We start from the raw sequence: 21,945 nt of genomic DNA on the forward strand, positions 1-21,945 counted from the left end.
ACGCTAAGAGGCCGCAGGGTGACTTGGACAGGTTAGGTGAGTGGGCAAATGCATAGCAGATGCAGTATAATGTGGATAAATGTGAGGTTATACATTTTGGGGGAAAACACACAAAGGCAGATTATCTGAATGGCAGATTAGGAAAAGGGGAGGTGCAACGAGACCTGGGTGTCATGGTTCATCAATCATTGAAAGTGGGCATGCAGGTACAGCAGGCGGTGAAGGCAGCAAATGGTATGTTGGCCTTCATAGCCATGGGATTTGAGTATAGGAGCAGGGAGGTCTTACTGCAGTTGTGCAGGGCGGCTTTAGTGAGGTCTCACCTGGAATAGTGTGTTCAGTTTTGGTCTCCTAATCTGAGGAAGGACATTCTTGCTATAGAGGGAGTGCAGCAAAGGTTCACCAGACTGATTCCAGGGATGGCTGGACTGTCATATGAGGAGAGACTGGATCAACTGGGCCTTTATTCACTGGAGTTTAGATGGATGAGAGGGAATCTCTCAGAAACATATAAGATGCTGACGGGACTGGACAGGTTAGATGCGGGAAGAATGTTCCCGATGTTGGGGAAGTCCAGAACCAGGGGACATCGTCTTAGGATAAGGGGTAGGCCATTTAGGACTGAGATGAGGAGAAACTTCTTCACTCAGAGTTGTTAACTTGTGGAATTTCCTTCTGCAGAGAGTTGTTGAATATATCCAATGAACTGGCATCAAGAGGGAGTTAGATATGGCCCTTACGGCTAAGGGGATCAAGGGGTATGGAGAGAAAGCAGGAAAGGGGTACTGAGGGAATGATCAGCCATGATCTTATTGAATGGTGGTGCAGGCTCAAAGGGCCGAATGGCCTACTACTGCACCTATTTTCTATGTTTGTAAGTTTCGAAAACACTGCCAATACCAAAAGCACCAAAATTCTGATTGGGAGGAGAATCTGAGCAGCTCATCAGACTGAGCAAATCATTAATGATCCGGTTACTGTTCAAGGGTTTGCACGGCCAGGGGTGCTCAGCAGTACAGTCACCGAGACATCCTCTGCATCTCTCTTCACCCCTTCATGTGCTAACTGTGCAATCGTACATCAACCTCATGTTCCATTCACATGCAGGCTCTTTTAGTTCAATAATATGCACAATTCAGAAAATTATCCTTCAGCAGACGGGAAGGTGATCATTAGCGCCAAACTGCGCTGATTACTATAAATGCTGACTGTAATAAAGCATCAAGTGTTTCTGGAAAGCAGATTTTGATTGTAAACAAATGACGACTACAATCAGTACATCAAGGTTACACGATATACACGGCTGAATTTGGCGCCACACAATTTTCCAAGTAGACGAGGAAATAGAAACATAGAAATTTACAGCGCAGGAGGCGGCCATTTCGGCCCATCGTGTCCACGCCGGCCGACAAAGAGCCGCAGGGCCCTCTGTTAGCAGCCCTAAAGGTTACATATAAACCTACGAATAATGAACAATGGTGGAAAGGCAAAGAGCACCCAGCCAAACCAGTCCGCCTCACACAACTGCAACACCCCTTATATTGAAACCTTCTACACTCCACTCCAACCGAAGCCATGTGATCTTCTGGGAGGGGCAAAAACCAGATTAAAATCACCTTAAATGAAACAAAATTCCATTTCCAAGGAGGAGAAATTAACCCAACGGCGATGGAAACGATTTTGTTCTAAGCGCAAACCCAAATGTAGACTCAGTTCGTGCAGGCATGATTCCTCAAATTCACCTCTCTTCCTCCATACCCCACCCCCAATTTTACTGATTCTAACATTTTATTAATTGATCATTGAACATTATTTACGGCAAAACTAGCAAAACTAATGAATTAAACATTCAAGACGCAAAGACAGAATAACTTTGAATTTAGAAATTACAACGATGATTAATATGAAAGCACTATGCACATCACATTTGGACGAGTTGCACCAGTGGAATGCAGCTGGAGGTGCAGGAGATGGAAAGGTGGTGGAAAAAATTGATGCCATCGCATTTTTGAGGGGTTGGGTTTTGCATGCAGGTATCAGCGGACACACTGACCAGTCAGACTTGTAATACACGCAGAGAAACAGACGGCAACATGCAGATAAAACAAACTAAATCTAAATGTGTTATCTGCATGATTATATACTTTCATTAAAAGAGACCACTATCCATTTGCTAGACTTGCGACTTGGTATACAATGTTACCAATTTATCCAGGTGAGAAAGAGAATGAGTTTGAAAAGTAAGCCTCACTCGGTATTTGGACAAACTAGAGAGCATTATCTATTATGCTCTCCTCCAAGTATTTTTTTTTAAAAAAGCCTCTTCTTCATTTATCCTGTTTAGATACCCCATGTGCAGATCCCAGCAGGGAGATTAGGTTGACGATGTGTTCTGCTGGCCATTGGAGGATATACAAGAGCAGACCTGAGCAACGGTCTTTCTTTTCACTATTTGCAAGAAAGTGCTTTACCTACTCTTGCTCCTTATTCCACCCCCCCCCACCTCGCCAAACGATAACCCAGCTGGAATCGAGAATTTGCAGAGTGGCTAGTCACGGGGGCAAACTTCGCCGTGTCACTTCACACACTGGATCACCAATATGCAGTTCCCTCCATCCCACCCTAATCTCCCCATTGCTGCATATTCTTCTTTTGGGAGTGTAATGTATGCACCTGTGAGTATATCACAGATTTGTAGAGCTGTTGAATTGTGAGTGACTTAGCCACAAGACTCAATAAAACCCCAGCCAATTGAGTTCAGGGGATCCAATGAGGCAAGTGGTTGAGAGCCTAGTGGATAAACTGGTAATGTGTAGTGTGATTGTTAAACTTTTGCTATTAAAAACTAATTGGTTTATTAGCAATGTGTTGCTATGAATTCTTAAGCAAAGAACCCATGAAGCAAATACATTACAGGGAGGATGTTATTTGTGCCTTGCTGTGGCAAAAACAGTTCTAGTTCAGCTGCCACGGGGTGTGCCTGCTGCACCACGAGATGAAACGGTTACACCTCTCCGAGGTATGGCACAGCACACAAGGGCCATGCCAAGGTGCACACGCACTCTGAATCTCATTCACAATACGTTCACAGCTAGGTTATTCCTAAAGTGAAGAAACTATAACATCTGGTATACAAGTCACACCTTCAAGATGTTTTGGTATGCTTTAAATATTACAAAGTTGTACATCAGTTTTGACTGGTTTGGTTTGTAACCGAAATGGCAATAAAATAGAAAAAAGTGATTCATACATCAGACTGTATTATATATTTGTATAAATGTTTCAGTGGATGCCATTGTTGATGTTCCAAAAGGTATTTTGTTTAATTACAAAATGAGGGGTTATCAAGACAATTAAAAATAGTAATAAACTTTCCCCCTTTAAACCAGCTACAATGCCACACAAGTTTGATTTCATTCAGGCAGTCCCCAAAACTGTGGGGCGGGGGAAACAAAGGGAGGAGAATAGAGGATTCTCTTCCACATGTCCTAGAAACCAGTTACACAGCATGATTAGCCAAAGCCTGGAAGTAGCGTGTGTGCCACCCGGCTAAGGACTTAGTGCAGGGAAATAATAAAAAAAAAGAGAAGTTAGTTATATGATGGAGTTGTTCCCTTAAAATCAACGTTGCAAATTATACTAAGAATTATACTGAGTTTGTGTATCTGCCCAATCCATGTGACTTGAAGTCTGTCACAACAATGAGGGAGGCTGGGGGGGAAAGAGTGCGAGGGAGGGAGGAAATAAGACAGAGCGAGGTTGGGGGGGCGGGGGGAGGAAAGAAGACAGAGCGAGGGGGGGGGGGGGGGAGAAAGAGAAGAGGGGGAAGACAGAGCGAGGGGAGGGGGGGGGGAAGAGAGAGAGACAGAGAGAGAGACAGAGAAAAGGGGCATGGGAGGAGAAGAAAAAATGGTATTCTAAATTAGGACTGACCAGCTCATGTCGTGGCTAGATAGTTTGTTGCTGCAAGTTTGCGGATGTTTGTGAATTTGGATATTTAGAGTCGTAGTGATATAAAATATGCATATCGTTTTAGAACAAAGCTAATCAAAATTCAAAAAGCAACAGATTGGGAAAAGTACAGCAGTCGGATTGGAAATGACCTACCCTTGGGAGCCCTAAAGCAAATATTCAGCAGATAACACACGCAGATTTAGCACAGCTCAGTTTCAAGGAAATAAGGCCCAAGCTCACCTTGAACGTCTTCTTCCCCACCATCACCATCCTCTTCCTCATTGTAGGCCAACTCAGCCTGCTTGTCTGCCTCATACTCACCCACATTCCCATCATCCCCATTATAATCCGCCACTTTAGAGTCATGCTGCGGATCAGCGGGGGATTCATTCTCATCAAAGAACTGGCCTGAGGAATCCAAGTCAGAAGCGAGAGAAAGCAGAGGGGGGGGGGGGGGGGGGGGGGGGAGGGAGTAAAAAAAGAGACAGAAATCCATATTGAAAATGGAGAACAAAAGAACTCTAATTGTTATTTTTTTTTCTTTTTACGAGGATGCCAACAGAAACGGGACCATCTCAAAAAAAACTTGCCTTTTGGAATTCCCTGAAGTTTCAATCCGATTTCATCTTCTCTGCTCAATCGGGCTAGTGCACACCATGCAGCATATCAAAAGATAGTCAAAAGCACGGGGTGATGGACTAAAACCACAGGCAAGTCGCAGGGTTTAAACTGCTTGCAGCCCCATAAAAGCGCTCTCCCCTTTAAATCAACAACAATGTTTTAACTCTGCTGGTATTCTATCTCACTCTTCCTGCTCTACAGTGAAGGCAGTTTCCAGCTGGTTAATATAGCAGCTTCTTGTGCAGCTGGGCACTATTTAAAGTTAGAATTTGAACTAAAGTGCCAGTGAGCAGAGTGGAGCCGAAGAGATTGCACAACTGTACAAGCAGCTGGAAATTTCCTTCAGTCTTAGGCAAGCGGAGGGAAGCAGTGCTTCAATCTCGGATTAATATTCAACTCTGCTGTATTTACAGCACAGAAACAGAATGTTTGGCCCAACTGGTCTATGCTCCACAGGAGCCTCCTTCCTCCCCACGCCATCTAACCCTAAACAGAATGGAGAAAAACTCAGTGTTGTTCAATTAAGGCATCGCGACAAATGACTTGCCCTAATAATGGCTTGACTGTTTAGACCTTTATTGATGGTTTGGTGGGACAGGGAAAGGAGAAGGGAAATCATTCAATCCATTTTCCAAACCTAAAGCTGTAGTGTTTATTAAAAAGGGAAAATTGTGCTCCAGATAGTATAATTTTTTTTTAAACCAAATATATTATTGAAACTCAAAAAATATTTATTTATCTGGTTGCTTAAATGCTCCCCACTAGCTCTGGAGGAAGTGCAGAGTGCAAATGAAATCTGCTCAGAAACCATTGCTTCTCCCAACAAATGTGTTTTATAATGATTCTAGTATCTAAATAGTTATAAAAATAGTACAGGTATACACACGTATACATGTATAGTTGATTCATGTGGTGTTGCACACTAAGTCGAGATTACTGTTTCTCTCTTACCTATCTCTGTTGTCTTCATGCTGCCATCTCTCCTTCCTCTCTCTTTTCCCTTCCTTTTGGTTGGTGGGTAGTTTGGCAGGAAAGAACTACAGACTGCATTTAGGGTTGAAGGTTGCAGGGAAAATGCGGCCTTCAATGGTACCCTTCCCACTGCCTCCCCCAAACAAGCATGCTTCCGCCACCCCTTCACTCCAAGCATGTTCCCCATCACTTCTCACCATACCCTCATACGCCTTCCTCTTCCCCCTTTGAATGAGCTGTTCAACCCCTTTATCCTCATCTTGCTCCGCTATCACTCACCTCACCCTCAACCCTTTCCCACTCTCGAGTGTTCCTTGCAATGGCAAGTAGCGAGACGCCAAAGGCCTCAACCTTCAAACAGCTTCACTCCTCCTGGCTTATCTTCCTATCCGTTTTTCCAAGGCTTTGTTGACTTTCAAAATGTAATTTTATCAAGTTAGAATAAGGAAAGAAACGGTTTGCCTTTTTCTGCCTTTGTCTCTCTTTGCCACCCCCTATCTTGGGTATTAGAATCTCTGTCATAGATATAAGCTGTTAAAGTTGGAGTCAGGCCAGCGATTGCGGGAGTCGGCAGCGAGGAAGGACTTCAATTTGTTCACGTCGGAGTTCTGCGCATGCGCCACTCGGTGGCCGGGAATGGTGCCAACGAGGGCCGATGCCGGATAAGAGAGTCCCGGATAAGGGAGGTTCAACCTGTATCACTTAGTGTAGTGGAAGGAATGGCACTGATTTATCGTGGGAAATAAAGTACAATGCACATCCTCAGACTAAACAATCCAAATTCAACAGTGTGTTGAGGTTCTGGGCAAAAGTGTCAACTTCAAGCCCAGGCTTTTGAAAGAGGCTGAGGCCTTCCAGTAAAATCTTTAATGAAGGCATTAAAAGATACAAAATTATGAATTTGGTCAAGTTACTGTGAAATGTGTAATTTTAAAAAAATTTGCTTAAACCCTTATTTTGGGCATTAGAAATTTCAGTTGCTAAAAAAAAAAATTGATGAAAAAACATTGAGAGCATTGAGAATTGCGGGAACCCAGTGGTCAACCAAACTGCACAGCGACAAGTTTATATAAACATTTCCCATTATAAATATGGGCATCCAAATCTATAATGGGAAATTGGTAGTGACAAAAATGTGGTAAGTCAAGAGGAATATTTATATTTTTACATATATTACAGACAGACACTCATCATTCAGAGCCGTACACACCATGCTGTGCAGTCAGAAAATGTTGAAAAGTTCAGCTAGGAGTCTGCTCCACCATGAGTGTGTCAGCCCCATGAGGGTGATGTTTTTGAATGTGATAAGTTTTGCATTTCAAGCCATTTAATGATTCATCATGTAGCTGAATTGAGAGGTTTCCATTTGTTTGATGGCATTGAGATATTCACTGTGGGAAAATGCCTCACTTGTTCCCCCTGCTGTTACTCACTGAAATCATAAGCGCTTTTAAGCCGGTCTTCATTTAAGAATCATCTCCTTTTCCAATCAGCTGATTCGGGACTTAATTGTAAAAATTGCTCATTCCCATCACACAAGATTCATGCAGAAAAATGGCAGCAATAATGGTGGCAGGAATGGAAAATGAACGAATGATCAATGAGGACATTAATAAGAACTTTTAAGGCATGCAACAACTCGATTGATTAGAAACATCGTCAAGATAGGGTTGCCAACTCTGGTTGGATGGATTCTTGGAAGTTTCATCAAAAGACTTCCCACCTCCCACGGCCTTGTACAGTTAGTCTTTTTGCCCGATTTCAATATTTTTATAACTAAAACAAAAACTTATTCAAAGAAAGTGGAAAAAAAAACTTTTTTTTTTTTTTTTTTTTTTTAAATGCTCTGATTTTTCTCCTGGGTTGCTTTTTTTCTCCTGGGTTGCTTAAAATTAAATCAATTCCTGGACACTCGAGTTGGCAAAAGTAGACTGGAAACAAGGACTAAACGGTGGCACAATTGAGGAACAGTGGAGGACTTTTAAGGAGCTCTTTCATAGTGCGCAACAAAAATATATTCCAGTGAAAAAGAAGGGCGGCAAGAGAAGGGATAACCAGCTGTGGATAACCAAGGAAATAAAGGAAAGTATCAAATCAAAGACCAATGCGCATAAGGTGGCCAAGGTTAGTGGGAAACTAGAGGATTGGGAAAATTTTAAGCAACAGCAAAGAATGACTAAAAAAGCAATAAAGAAAGGGAAGATAGATTACGAAGGTAAACTTGCGCAAAACATAAAAACAGATAGTAAAAGCTTTTACAGATATATAAAATGGAAAAGAGTGATTAAAGTAAATGTTGGTCCCTTAGAAGATGAAAAGGGGGATTTAATAATGGGAAATGTGGAAATGGCTGAGACCTTAAACAATTCTTTTGCTTCCGTCTTCATAGTGGAAGACACAAAAACCATGCCAAAATTTGCAGGCCACAGGAATGTGGGAAGGGAGGACCTTGAGACAATCACTATCACTAGGGGGAGTAGTGCTGGACAGGCTAATGGGACTGAAGGTAGACAAGTCCCCTGGTCCTGATGAAATGCATCCCAGAGTATTAAAAGAGATGGCAGAAGTTATAGCAGATGCATTCGTTATAATCTACCAAAATTCTCTGGACTCTGGGGAGGTACCAGCGGATTGGAAAGCAGCTAATGTAACGCCTCTGTTTAAAAAAGGGGGCAGGCAAAAGGCAGGTAACTATAGGCCAGTTAGTTTAACATCTGTAGTGGGGAAAATGCTTGAAACTATTAAAGGAAGAAATAGCAGGACATCTAGATAGGAATAGTGCAATCAAGCAGACACAGCATGGATTCATGAAGGGGAAGTCATGTTTAACTAATTTACTGGAATTCTTTGAGGATATAACGAGCATGGTGGATAGAGGTGTACCGATGGATGTGGTGTATTTAGATTTCCAAAAGGCATTCGATAAGGTGCCACACAAAAGGTTACTGCAGAAGATAGAGGTACGCGGAGTCAGAGGAAATGTATTAGCATGGATAGAGAATTGGCTGGCGAACAGAAAGTCGGGATAAATGGGTCCTTTTCCGGTTGGAAATCAGTGATTAGTGGTGTGCCACAGGGATCAGTGCTGGGACTACAACTGTTTACAATATACATAGATGACCTAGAAGAGGGGACAGAGTGTAGTGCAACAAAATTTGCAGATGACAAAGATTAGTGGGAAAGCGGGTTGTGTAGAGGACACAGAGAGGCTGCAAGGAGATTTGGATAGGTTAAGCAAATGGGCTAAGGTTTGGCAGATGGAATACAATGTCGGAAAGTGTGAGGTCATCCACCTTGGGGGGGAAAAAAAAAAAAAACAGTAAAAGGGAATATTATTTGAATGGGGAGAAATTACAACATGCTGTGGTGCAGAGGGACCTGGGGGTCCTTGTGCATGAATCCCAAAAAGTTAGTTTGCAGGTGCAGCAGGTAATCAGGAAGGCGAATGGAATGTTGGCCTTCATTGCGAGGGATGGAGTGCAAAAGCAGGGAGGTCTTGCCGCACCTGGAGTACTGCGTGCAGTTTAGGTCACCTTACTTAAGGAAGGATATACTAGCTTTGGAAGGGGTACAGAGACGATTCACTAGGCTGATTCCAGAAATGAGGGGGTTACCTTATGATGATAGATTGAGTAGACTGGGTGTTCACTCAGAGTTCAGAAGGATGAGGGGTGATCTTCTAGAAACATTTAAAATCATGAAAGGGATAGACAAGATAGAGGCAGAGAGGTTGTTTCCACTGGTAGGGGAGACTAGAACTAGGGGGCACAGCCTCAAAATACAGAGGAGCCAATTTAAAACCGAGTTGAGAAAGAATTTCTTCTCAGAATCTGTGGAATTCTCTGCCCAAGGAAGCAGTTGAGGCTAGCTCATCGAATGTTTTCAAGTCAAAGATAGATAGATTTTTAACCAATAAGGGAATTAAGGATTACGGGGAGAGGGCGGGTAAGTGGAGCTGAGTCCACGGCCAGATCAGCCATTATCTTATTGAATGGCGGAGCAGGCTCGAGGGGCTAGATGGCCTACTCCTGTTCCTAATTCTTATGTTCTTATGTTCTTATAACACTACACCAAGACTCCAAGACATTCCCTAGAGATGGTATCAATCTGGGGGTTTTTTCTATATAGTTTAAATATTGTGGGATATTCTTGGATATATAACAATGGTTGTTATACTGGCCTTAAAACTTGTAAGGCCACAGAAATGTCTGTCCCTGGCTAATCTATTATTCCATATGGGCTAGACTAGAATATCCTTCAATACCAAACTCGATAGGTGGAGCGGTCTATCCCGATCAATGTATAACATATTAAAAGCCTTAGCTGTCCAAACTATTTGGCTACCGTTTCCATTATAAATTGCTACATCCACATTTATAACGGAAAATGACTTGGTAGATTTGTGACACTAATTATATATACCCAGTGGTGGCACTACACCAATGGTGGGAGGGGGGAGGTTGTTATTAGTTTGACAAATTTACAGTCAGTTTCCATTCTAACTATGGACACAGCAATTTATAATGGAAATATAAAAATGACTATTGGGCACTGAATTACAGCTGCTCACCCTCAATTATCACCCGGCCTCTAAGCCTACTTCATCAGATGTCTATACTTGGTCTTGATTCCCCATGTGCAACACCATGGAACATCAACCACACTCGTCAACTTTCCCATTATAAATTTCTGTGTTCACGCAGTAATTACACCCTCCCGCCATTGAGGTGCTGCAGGGCAGAAGGGCATAATTTCCGCTTGACAAGTTCACACAGACAGCTTCCATTACAAATGTCAATAGAAATAAGGATAGAATGCATGACTAAAATGGATTACATCTGCATGCCCGGTCCAATTATCTCTGAACCTTTAACACTGCATCACCTGAAGACTATACTTGCTCGCCTCCCCATGTACAGTGCCATTGGAGATTGACCAGTATTATATAAGTCTTGTATAAATCATGCAAGCCCAATCATACTTATTTCTTGAAATATTGTCAAAACTGTCATTTTACTTAACTCTGATTATTTCAGCAACTGATTTCAGACAGTGGCATTGTATACTTCTGAGACCTGCTAGCTATGTACCCAGGTCACTGCTGTCCATGGCCCCGCCCACCTTGGAGCAGTTAAAATTGGGCTTGCAACTCAACTGCTGCTGCCCCTGCCCCCCCCACCCCCCCCCCCTTGCTAGCCCCTTGTCGAGCTCCCATGGCTTTAGTCACTCCGCACTGCCAACTCCCAAAGAAACTCCTTTCGTCAGCAGTATACCACTTCCCCTTAATGTCCTACTCCCCAGTACTCCCACATCTTGCGACCACCATCAGAGTGCTGCCAAACCAGGCAGCCTCCTCTCCGTAAATCCTATTGTCACCTCATCAATCCTATAGTCTAGGACATAATTTTAATTCAGGGAGTGTAATTAGTACAATGGAACCTCTTATTAAAAAAATAAATAAATGAAATTAAAGATTAAGTTCTGCAATGTATATAAAATCAAGCTCCATTAGGAAATTGCCTAAGCTTATTTACCACGTACTTAAAATAGCCTGAAACTCTCATCAAAACTACCAGGCAATGTGAAGACCTCAGGTAAATAGGAACAGGAGTCGGCCATTTAGCCGCTCGAGCTTCAAGTAGGTCATGGCTAATCTGTATCTTGACTCCATCTACATGCTATGCAACTAATTTCTCAACCCATTTGAACAAAGCTAGTGTGAAATGTGATGCTACCGTGAGTGGCAATAAATCAATCTCAAAAAAGGTAGTCTTTGGCCTGTAAAATTCAGCCCTGCTGCACATGCCAGGACAAGTCCAAGTTAGTTGTAATATAATTTACTCTGTTACACAGCAGTTGCTGGTACTCCACACTGCTATTAAATTGATGCAAAATTCTGAGGTGCAGCTGAAACAGCTCTTGGGTTTATGGTATAAAGGTGAAGGGGTTCCATAAAACAGTAATGACTCTTGCCATGGCAATCTAGTTCTGATGTTACACAGGACTAGACAACCTGGCAATAGGCTTATTAATTCAGCACAAAGCACTGCTTGTGGGATCTAGTCTGCCCCACTATAACTGGGATCATGGCCACTCCAACTCACTGACAGTCTTGCTCAGGGAGCTAAATGTAGCATGTTCTGGCTTCCCCGCGATTTTGATCAAACAAGGATGCTAAATTCTTCTTTCCCGAGGGAGGAGATCCCAATGAAAATGGCACCGTGCCAGCAGTGAGGTGGGTTACCCATCCTCTACAATGGATGACGTGTTGGGAATACAAAGGTGGGTCCATTTGGAGCTGCTTTCTTGGGTTAGGGTTTGTGAGGCTGTCTACGGTCTCGGAGCTACTCGTGCTTTGTTTTACTCAGTCTTCATCATGTATGGTCTAAAGGATATTCAGTGGTGACTAGTGACTAGTAAAGTCATTTAATTACTGGTGTTGCCCAGGCATTGCTGGGACCTTTAAACAGAGGGACCCCTGTTTGACGAGAGCCCCCATTTACTTAAGAACTACTTCCTGTGAGGAATGGGTGTAACAGGAGCATAGAACAGGGAGTAGGCCATGCAATCCCTGGAGCCTGTTCCGCCATTCAATGCAATCATAACTGATCAGTATCTTAACTCCATCCATCTGCCATGGCTCCATATCCTTTTATACCCATGCCTAGCAAAAATCTATTGATCACACATTTAAAATTAATTGAGTTAGCATGTACTGCTTATTGAGAGAGAGTTCTACACTTCTACCACCCTTTGCATGAAGAAGTGTTTAACACCTGTCCTGAATGGCCTGGCTCTGATTTTAAGGTTATGCCCCCTTGTCCTGGATTCCTCCACCAGCAGAAACGGTTTCTCCAGCTACCCTATCGATTTCTTTCAAAATCCTAAAACCTTAATCAAATCAACCCCTTGACCTTCTATATTCCAGGGAACACAAGCCTAGTTTATGTAATCTCTCCTCAAAATCTAACCCTTGGAACCCGGGTAACATTCAGGTGAATCTGCCCTGCACTCCTTCAAAGGCCAATATAACCTTTAAGGTGCAGTGCCCAGAACTGTACACATTATTCCAGATGTGGTCTAATTAAGACTTTAAGCTGCAGCAAAACTTCCTCCCTTTTATATTCTGGCCCTCTGGTTATAATGGCCAACATTGCATTAGCTTTGGATTACTTTTTTTTTTACTTGACCATTACATTTTAGTGATCAGTGTATTTGGACCCCTCAATCTCTTGGACCTCCTCTGTTCCTAGTCTTTAAATTTTAAATACCATTTAAACAATACTGGGATCTATCCTTTTTTGACCCAAAATGGAAGACCTCACACTTATCTCTGTTGAAATCCATCTGCCACAGTTTTGCCCACTCACTAAGTCTATCAGTGTCTCTGCAATTTGAGCTCCTGTCTAACACTACTTAAGATACCACTAATCTTCGTAATTTGTTCTTAATTAACATAGAATTTGGTGCTGGTCAGTACTCAGTGACAGATACAGTGCAGTGAAAGCTGATACTGGAGTTCTCGGTGCCAGTGAACTCTGACTCGAAAGGCCATAAAAAGGGTTCACACTCCCAACTGCTGTTTATGTAATCTCTCCTCGTAATCCAGGCCAGTTCTGACGAAGGGTCATCATCTGAAACGATAACTCGGTTTCTCTCTCCAGAGATGCTGCCTGACCCGCTGAGATTGCCAGCATTTTCTGTTTTTATTGCTGTTTGTACCATGTTGGAATCGTGTTACAGGTAAATCCCCGGTATAGGCTAAGCAAAGCCCTTAGCACATGTAATGCTGAAGTTGCTTCAATGTCTTTTAGCATATCAGACTCAATTGGGTAGGATTGATTTTTCCATCTTGTATGCTTGCCTAGCTTGTGGTGGAGAGAAGTACAGTGAGACTGTTCCTTACATCAACTTGTATTTATATAGCTCCTTTAACATAGTGAAACGTCCCAAGGCGCTTCACAGGAGTATTATGGGACAAAAAGTTTGACACTGAGCCGCACAAGAAGAAATTAGGGCAGGTGACCAAAAGCTTGGTCAAAGAGGGAAATTCTAAGGAGCATCTTGAAGGAGGAAAAAGAGGGAGAGAGGTGGAGAGGAGTTCCAGAGCTTGGGGCCCAGGCAACAGAAGGCACGGCCACCAATGGTGGAGCGATTATAATCAGGGATGCTCAAGAGGGCAGACATCTCGGGAAGTTGTGGGATTGTGGGGCTGGAGATTAAAGAGATAGGGAGGGGCGAGGCCACGGAGGGATTTGAAAACAAGGATGAGAATTTTGAAATCGAGGCGTTTCTTATGGATACGGTTGTGTAACCGAGGCATGTTCTAGTGTCATGTTTTTGCAACTAGCGTTTTACGCAATGATAAAAGTCAATGATTACACACTTTGCACAGTGTTTAAAGCCTTTGGCAGATATTAGTGTAGGCATGTAACCCATCTATGGGGACACGAGTTTATTTTTGATGCAAGAGACATATTACATGGGTCCGTGCCAAAAGGCATAGTGAATAACCACATTCTTTGTAGAGTGTAAAACTTAAATTTGTACTGTAGCCCTGTAAAGGTTAATGCTCGTTTCCCCACTTGCTTTAAATATGGTTTCCCAAGAAACGCAATATTGGTCACTGGTGTTACTACAGCATATCTTGCTTTTCTAAGCTTGCCCTCTAAAGGGCAGACTAGTGAGATATTTTTGGAAGCTGGTCATCTGATGAGCAGCGTCCATACCAAAGTCTAAGAAACCTAAATGAAACAGAAAAGCCCAGGCTGACTGGTTAAATGAACAGGATTATTGATGCACTCGTCTGCTGATCTAACTAGTCCAGTAGACAGGCTGAAGATGTGGACCCGGTTTTTGATAGCAAGTAATCAGACACAAGGAGCAAAGAAGCATTGGCTCCTGAAAAGTAAACTGATTTAATGGCACAGGTCCCGAGGCGATGTAGCAGATGAGATTTATGCACCACCTATCCGCAATCCAAGGACATTGTGCACAGTTTCCCGGAATCCATCATGCGGGTTATACTCGTGTGATATGTAGAGGACGCAGAATGAAAAAGAATTCTAGCTCGTTATTAACACTAATCATCAAAGGCAACAGATCCGTAAAATTGATTTCTTGCAATCTTGGTATTAATGAGAAATCAATTTAAAGAACTGCCGGCCGTGGCTCAGTAGGTAGCACACTCGCCTGAGTCAGAAGGTTGTGGTTCAAGTCTTTCTTTCTCCTTAACACGTTCAGATTCAAGATTTTTATGCACTGAAAGAATTGACTATATTTGTAGTGTAATTCTGTTTATTACATGGGCAATGAATATGTTGCAATAAAAGGGTAGAGACCAGTTCCCCATTAAATGCACAGAACTTTGAAATTAATGCACAGATGATGACAGCATTAAAAAAATATAAGATTGAAGAAACACCTACCTTGACCTTTGGGACGCTCTCCCAGATGGTTTGCTTTCTCACGTCCTTTCCCACCCTTTGGAAAGGCGGGGCCAGGAGCGAAACGTAGAGCTTGATTAGGTGGTGGCTGCATAGCAGGTTCCTTGGCTAACTGATGCATCGGTTTTCCCGGACGCTGTCTATCTGGGGCTGTATTTGTGCAGTTCAGGAAGAGGAGAAAAATCATAATCAGGAAGAATCTATTGATGTAGCATTATGGTAAACAATTTCCACTCGCAAGGGGGAACACAAATTTTAAACACAGAGTTCAATTATGAATTGGTGCTTGTCCCTGCTCCTCCCTATGCTCCTTGGTGTACCTGGACATTGAGGAAGGGTAAGTGGGTTTTATCTCAATTCATCAATACTGTTCAAGGCAGAGCTCACTATTACTGCTATTTTGTCAGGTTCTGCTACTTTTGAATTATTATTTTGTGTTCTTAGATATTAGGTCATTCTTGCGCGCCTGCATAGCGCTGAACAATAACCCTAGATATTAGGATTTTATTTAGCACGGCGTGCAGTCAAGATAAATGATTTCTCAGGTTGAAACAGTAACAGACACCTCATCTTAGTTACCCATATACCGGAGAGGGGGGCAAAGATTAGCCCTTGGTCAACAACACACTTCTACAATGATTTGGGATGGTACTTTCAATCGGCTTCAAGTGTTTGCAATGAAGTTTGGTTTGCAGTGACTGAGCAATAAGATATTTTCAAATGCTGACTGAATCGAGAAATGCAGGAATTCAGCAGTATTGCAAAGGATTCAAATGTACCAGAAACAGAAGCTTAATAACTGCAATAAAACAATCAGGTCTCCAAATCCAGGTCAGGGCCTGGAAATCACTCCTACGTATCCATCATTTCTTTTAATGAATGGGATTTGCAAAAATAAGGTGAGATTTATCTTCAGCTGCAATGCCATGGTAGACTGACAGCCAAGATGTTCTGTGCAGCTAATGTCGGAGGATGTCCTCACTGAAGGATTAGCAACGACAATACAATCATTGTGCAATTCATAACCCCAAAACCCCCCCCACAATTAATATAAATTAGAGAATAATGGAAAGCCCCAAGCAATGAGACTAATCTGCTCGGGAGATTCAAACTGCCTCATTAATCACAAAGCTCCAATGTTTAGAACAAATTGCTTAAACCCCAGATTTAGATTTTAGGATTGTTGGCAATCCATTCTTTATTTGTATGTAGTTTTCATTTTATGTTTCTCACTTTGAGAGGGCAACAACTATCAATGCAGATAGCAACCATCAGTATGGCCTCCTTCATTGAGGCACCGCAGCTCATGTAGCATCCTGCCACAAGCTAACCCCACCATCCAGCTGTTTCTTAAAATGATTCCAATGTCCTACCCTCAACCACCTTTTCCTGACAGCCCATTTCAGCTGTTGCATCACCTCTCATCTAAAGAAACCCTGCCGGGGTTCTGTCGACATTATCCAATCGTGTCCCACATTTTGTGCCAGGATGTTCACACAACAGGGTAAAGACAGTGATGTTACAACAAATATCATTTATGGAGAAATTTTGAGTGACTACTTGGCCACAAAATATAAAAGCAACATTCCATGGGTGCCAAACTTAATGATATTGGACGGCTGATAGTCAAGTCCCAAGGATTACAGTAACACTTTGGCACAGAGTCCCAAAGATACATTCAGAATGTTCCGATTTTCCACAGACTACTCCAACATGGGAGTTGTTCCCAGTCCACTATTCTATAAAAGCCTAGATTTTCCAATTGAGGCATATCGCCCACAGGTTGGAACTTCTAGGTCACGGGCATAGCAAAGGTTAGCCAGTCACAGCACAGGAGCTTGAAGCTGGTAGCAGTATTTGGGTGCCTCCAGCCAACAAACAGGCTTTGGGTCCAGCTCTCTACTGACGCCAATGCCAGAAAATACATTGTAGGGCAGGCTCATTTTATGCTGCTGAGCACGTCTACCGGGAAATGGGTGGTGGTAGCAGCAATGCTGTGTAGTAGGTGGTAGAACACTGGATCACTGTAGCAAGCAGCACAGGTATTAACCACATCAGCTAATAAGTCGCCTTACCCAAGGAAGGATATACTTGCCATTGAGGGAGTGCAACGAAGGTTCACCAGACTGATTCCTGGGATGGGGGAATTGTCCTATGAGGAGAGATTGCGTAGACTAGGCCTATATTCTCTAGGGTTTGGATGAATGAGAGGTGATCTCATTGAAACATACAAAATTCTTACAGGGCTCAACAGGGTCGATGCAGGGAGGCTGTTTCCCCAGGCTGGGGAGTCTAGAACCAGGGGTCAGTATCTCAGAATAAAGGGTTTGCCATTTAGGACTGAGATGAGGAGAAATGTCTTCACTCAGAGGGTGGTAAATATTTGGAATTCTCTACCCCAGAGGGCTGTGGAGGCTCAGTCTTTGGATATATTCAAGACCGAGATCGATAGATGTTTGGGACAAAGGGAATCAAGGGATATGGGGATAGTGCAAGAAAGTGGAGTTGAAGTAGAAGATCAGCCATGATCTCATTGAATGGCAGAACAGGCTCAATGAGATCATGGCTGATCTTCTACTTCAACTCCACTCATTGAACGGCGGAACAGGCTCGAGAGGCCAAATGGCCCACTCCTGCTCCTAATTCTTATGTTCTTATGTTATGTTCATCAGATTGGCATCTGGATATCACAGCTTATGGAACGAGATGTCACAGCAAACCACTGTCGTATCAGAGTGCAATTCTAGTTCAAGTTGATGCCATGAAAGGAGGCAACCGAGTTGTTAAGAGTGACTCAAGAGGCAGGCGTTTGTAGATTGCAGAATAACTTCCTAATCATCTGAAGGAGACCTAAAGACTCCACAAAAGACTGGTTTACCTGGCTGGTGATTCTGAGATTCTCCTATTTCATCTGCTCGGACCGGGAGGTCTTCATCGTCTGGATCGGCTGCTTCCCGGCGGTCTACAGGGTTCGGCGCATTTACAAGGAATGGTTTCCCTAGTTTTGCCATGTTCTGCTGGTTATCAAACAGCACATGGTTTGGGGGAGCGTGCATAGCAGGACCCCTCTCAAAACGAACAGGCTTCGCTTCCGTCTCCACATCCAGCTTGTCTCCAGGAATCCCACCGCTCCTGGACACTGGTTTCTCAAAATCCATTTTACTTTTCTTGTGATCTAAGGAAAGAATTTACTTAGTGTGATCATAATCATTTTCTGCCTCATCTGTTTTAAAGTATACATTTGTTTAAGACTTTAATCGTCAAATAAAACTAAAATTTAAGTGATAGTTCTCATGCAATTCACATCTACATTGCATAGTAAAATTAAAGATCTAAACACAGAACACAGTATAGTCTAAAACACCATGGGAGGAATTGGAGAATGTTGGCTGCCAAATGAAATATTTTTTCTACCACATGATCAATCGTGCCAATATTGTGAATTGAACACCTTAATTTCATTGTTGCTGATCTAGGCTGACACTCCAGTGCAGTGTTGCAGGAGTGCCGCACTGTCGGAGGTGCCGTTTTTCAGATGAGACATTAAACCGAGGCCCCATCAAGTGGATGTAAAAGATCCCACAGCACTATTTCGAAGAAGTGCAGGGGAGTTATCCTCGGTGTCCTGACCAATATTTATCCCTCAATCCACATAACAGATTATCTGGTCATTATCACATTGTTGTGTGTGGGAGCTTGCTGAGCGTGAATTGGCAGCCACGTTTCCTATATTACAACAGTGACTACACTTCAAAAGTACTTCATTGGCTGTAAAACGCTTTGAAACATCCGGTGGTCGTAAAAGGCGCTATATAAATGCAAGCCTTTCTTTATTTTCTTCGAAGGACTGTACTTAATTATCACTTTCATCAGGGGAGAGCAGCAGCAGCTAAGTTCATGGCACCATGGGTGACTCGGCTGCACAGGGAGGAAAATGAGTGGGAGAGCTATAGTGGTAGGGGATTCTATTGTAAGGGGAAATCGATAGACGTTTCTGCGGCCGCAATCGAGACTCCACGGTGGTATGTTGCCTCCCTGGTGCAAGGGTCAAGGATGTCTCGGAGCGGGTGCAGGACATTTTGAAAGGAGAAAGGTGAACAGCCAGTTGTCATGGTGCGTATAGGTACCAACGATATAGGTAAAAAAACAGGATGAGGTCCTACAAGCTGAAATTAAGGAGCTAGGAGTTAAATTAAAAAGTAGGACCTCAAAAGGTAGTAATCTCAGGGTTGCTACCAGTACCACGTGCTAGTCAGAGTAGGAATCGCAGGATAGCTCAGATGAATATGTGGCTTGAGGAGTGGTGCAAGAGGGAGGGGGTTCAAATTCCTGGGACATTGGAACTGGTTCTGGGGGAGGTGGGACCAGTACAAACCGGACGGTCTGCACCAGGCGCTGTGAGCTGTGAGGAGGATGCCAAGAGGCTGCAGGATGACATGGACAGGTTAGATGGGTGGACAAATGCATGGCAGATGCAGTATAATGTGGATAAATGTGAGGTTATCCACTTTGGGGGCAAAAACACAAAGGCAGAATATTATCTGAATGGCAGAAGATTAGGAAAAGGGGAGGTGCAACGAGACCTGGGTGTCATGGTACATCAGGCATTGAAAGTTGGCATGTAGATACAACAGGCGGTGAAGGCGGCAAATGGTATGTTGGCCTTCATAGCTAGGGGACTGGATCGACTAAGCCTGTATTTACTGGAGTTTAGAAGGATGAGAGGGGACCTCAAAGAAATGTAAAAAAACAGGTTAGATGCAGGAAGAATATTCCCGATGTTGGGGAAGTCCAGAACCAGGGGACACAGTCTAAGGATAAGGGGTAAGCCATTTAGGACTGAGATGGAGAAACTTCTTCACCCAGAGAGTTGTTAACCTGTGGAATTTCCTACCGCAGAGAGTTGTTGATGCCAGTTCGTTGGATATATTCAAGAGGGAGTTAGATGTGGCCCTTACGACTAAAGGGATCAAAGGGTATGGAGAGAAAGCAGGAAAAGGGTACTGAGGTGAATGATCAGCCATGATCTTATTGAATGGTGGTGCAGGCTCGAAGGCCGAATGGCCTAATCCTGCACCTATTTATTATGTTTCTATGAGTATTAATGGTTCATGTGCATTTGAGACTAATCATTCATTTTAATTTTACAGCATTCTTTTGGAAAGTGGTAGGAGCATAAGAAGAAATACTCTTTGTATTTCTGTGGGGAAAGGGTAATAATAGGTGGTGCCCAGCATGTTGTACCAGCAACAGCACAGCATTAAACAATTAAGAAAACAAGCCCTGTCCTCCCAAATAATTATTTCAATGCCTCAACTAATCCTAAAGATAAATCACAGAGAGATACAAATAGGATTGTTACAACCATTTCATAATGGCTTGGTTCATCAGATGGGAAGGAGGAAAGAACTTGCATTTATATAGCACCTTTCAAGGCCTCGAGACATCCCAACATGCTTTACAGCCAATGAAGTACTTTGAGTGTAGTCATTGTTGTAATGTCACAAAAAAAAAAGATTATCTGTGTGTGGGAGCTTGCTGTGCACAAACTGGCTGCCACGTTTTCCCACATTACAACAGTGACTACACTCCAAAAGTACTTCATTGGCTGTAAAGCAATGAGAGACATCCGGTGGTCGTGAAAGGCGCTATATAAATGCAAGTCTTTCTTTCTTTCATACATGCATTGCCTTCACTCACCACCCGCTGCCTTGAATCACTAACAGTGCACTGCAAAGCTCACTGGAAATTTAGACTGCACTTAGAATATTGCGCACAGTTCCTATCGCCGAGATACAAGATAGACATTCAAGCGCTGGAGGTAGGGCGGAGAGGAGCCACGAGGTTAACCCCCAGAGTCAGGAAGAGAGACAAGAATCTTGGGCAGTTGAGCCTGGAAATTAGGTGAATGGCAGGTGATCTTAGAGTTACACAACAACAACTTGTATTTATATAGCACATTTAACAGTGAAATGTCCCAAGGCGCTTCACAGGAGTGTTATGAGTTTTAAAAAAATAAATTGACACCAAGCCACATAAGGAGAAATTAGCACCGGTGACCAAAAGCTTGGTCAAAGAGGTAGGTTTTAAGGAGTGTCTTGAAGGAGGAAAGAGAGCTAGAAGAGGTGGAGAGGTTTAGGCAGGGCGTTCCAGAGCTTGGGGCCTAGGCAACAGAACACACGGCCACCAATGGTTGATTGATAATCAGGGATGCTCAGGAGGGCAGACATCTTGCGGGGGGTGTGTGTGGCTGGAGGAGATTACAGAGATACGAAGGGGAGAGGCCATGGAGGGATTTGAAAACAAGGTGAGAATTTTGAAATCAAGACGTTGCTTAACCGGGAGCCAATGTAGGTCAGCAAGCACAGGTGGTGATGGGTGAGCGGTGCGAGTTAGGACACGGGGCTGTGAGCACAGGGGTGATGGGTGAGCGGGACTCAGTGCGAGTTAGGATACGAGGCAGCCGAGTTTTGGATCACCTCTAGTTTATGTAGGGTAGAATGTGGGAGGCCAGCCAGGCGAGCATTGGAATAGTCAAGTCTGGAGGTAACAAAGGCATGGATGAGGGGTTCAGCAACAGATGAGCTGAGGCAAGGGCAGAGACAGACGATGCTACAGAGGTGGAAATAGGCAGTCTTAGTTATGCTGCAGGTATGTGGTCAAAAGCTAATTTCAGGGTCAAATGACATCAAGGTTGTTATGGGTATAGAAAAACTTAACCCAGAATATTACCTTAAATTAAACAGTGGGAGCAGAACTAAGGGAACATAAGTTCAAACTAGAGAAGGGTACTTTTAGGACTGATATCAGGAAATCTTTCATAGTGATTAACATGTGGAATAAGCTGCCAGCTGAGAGTAGTTTAAGCAAAAACATTGGAATCATTTCAAGATAAAAGCAAAGATCATGCATTTTCATAGCACCTTTCACAACCTCAGGACTTCCCAATGCA

The 21,945-nt window shown here is 43.2% G+C and overlaps 1 protein-coding gene across 3 annotated transcripts in view; it reads right to left on the reverse strand.

The window, feature by feature from the left end:
- Positions 1–21,945, reverse strand: part of golm2 (golgi membrane protein 2) — a 101,503-nt gene that overhangs the window by 16,598 nt on the left and 62,960 nt on the right. For 2 of the 3 annotated variants that reach the window (XM_070858573.1, XM_070858571.1), the window contains 3 exons: positions 17,872–18,168; positions 14,976–15,143; positions 4,195–4,362 (listed from right to left, as the gene is read on the reverse strand). In XM_070858573.1, the coding sequence (XP_070714674.1) occupies positions 4,195–4,362; positions 14,976–15,143; positions 17,872–18,168 (633 nt within the window). The remainder of the gene's footprint in view (positions 1–4,194; positions 4,363–14,975; positions 15,144–17,871; positions 18,169–21,945) is intronic. The other variant, XM_070858572.1, reaches the window with a different exon arrangement.

Source organism: Pristiophorus japonicus, chromosome 17, assembly GCF_044704955.1.
Source record: "Pristiophorus japonicus isolate sPriJap1 chromosome 17, sPriJap1.hap1, whole genome shotgun sequence".
Classification (NCBI taxonomy): domain Eukaryota; kingdom Metazoa; phylum Chordata; class Chondrichthyes; family Pristiophoridae; genus Pristiophorus; species Pristiophorus japonicus.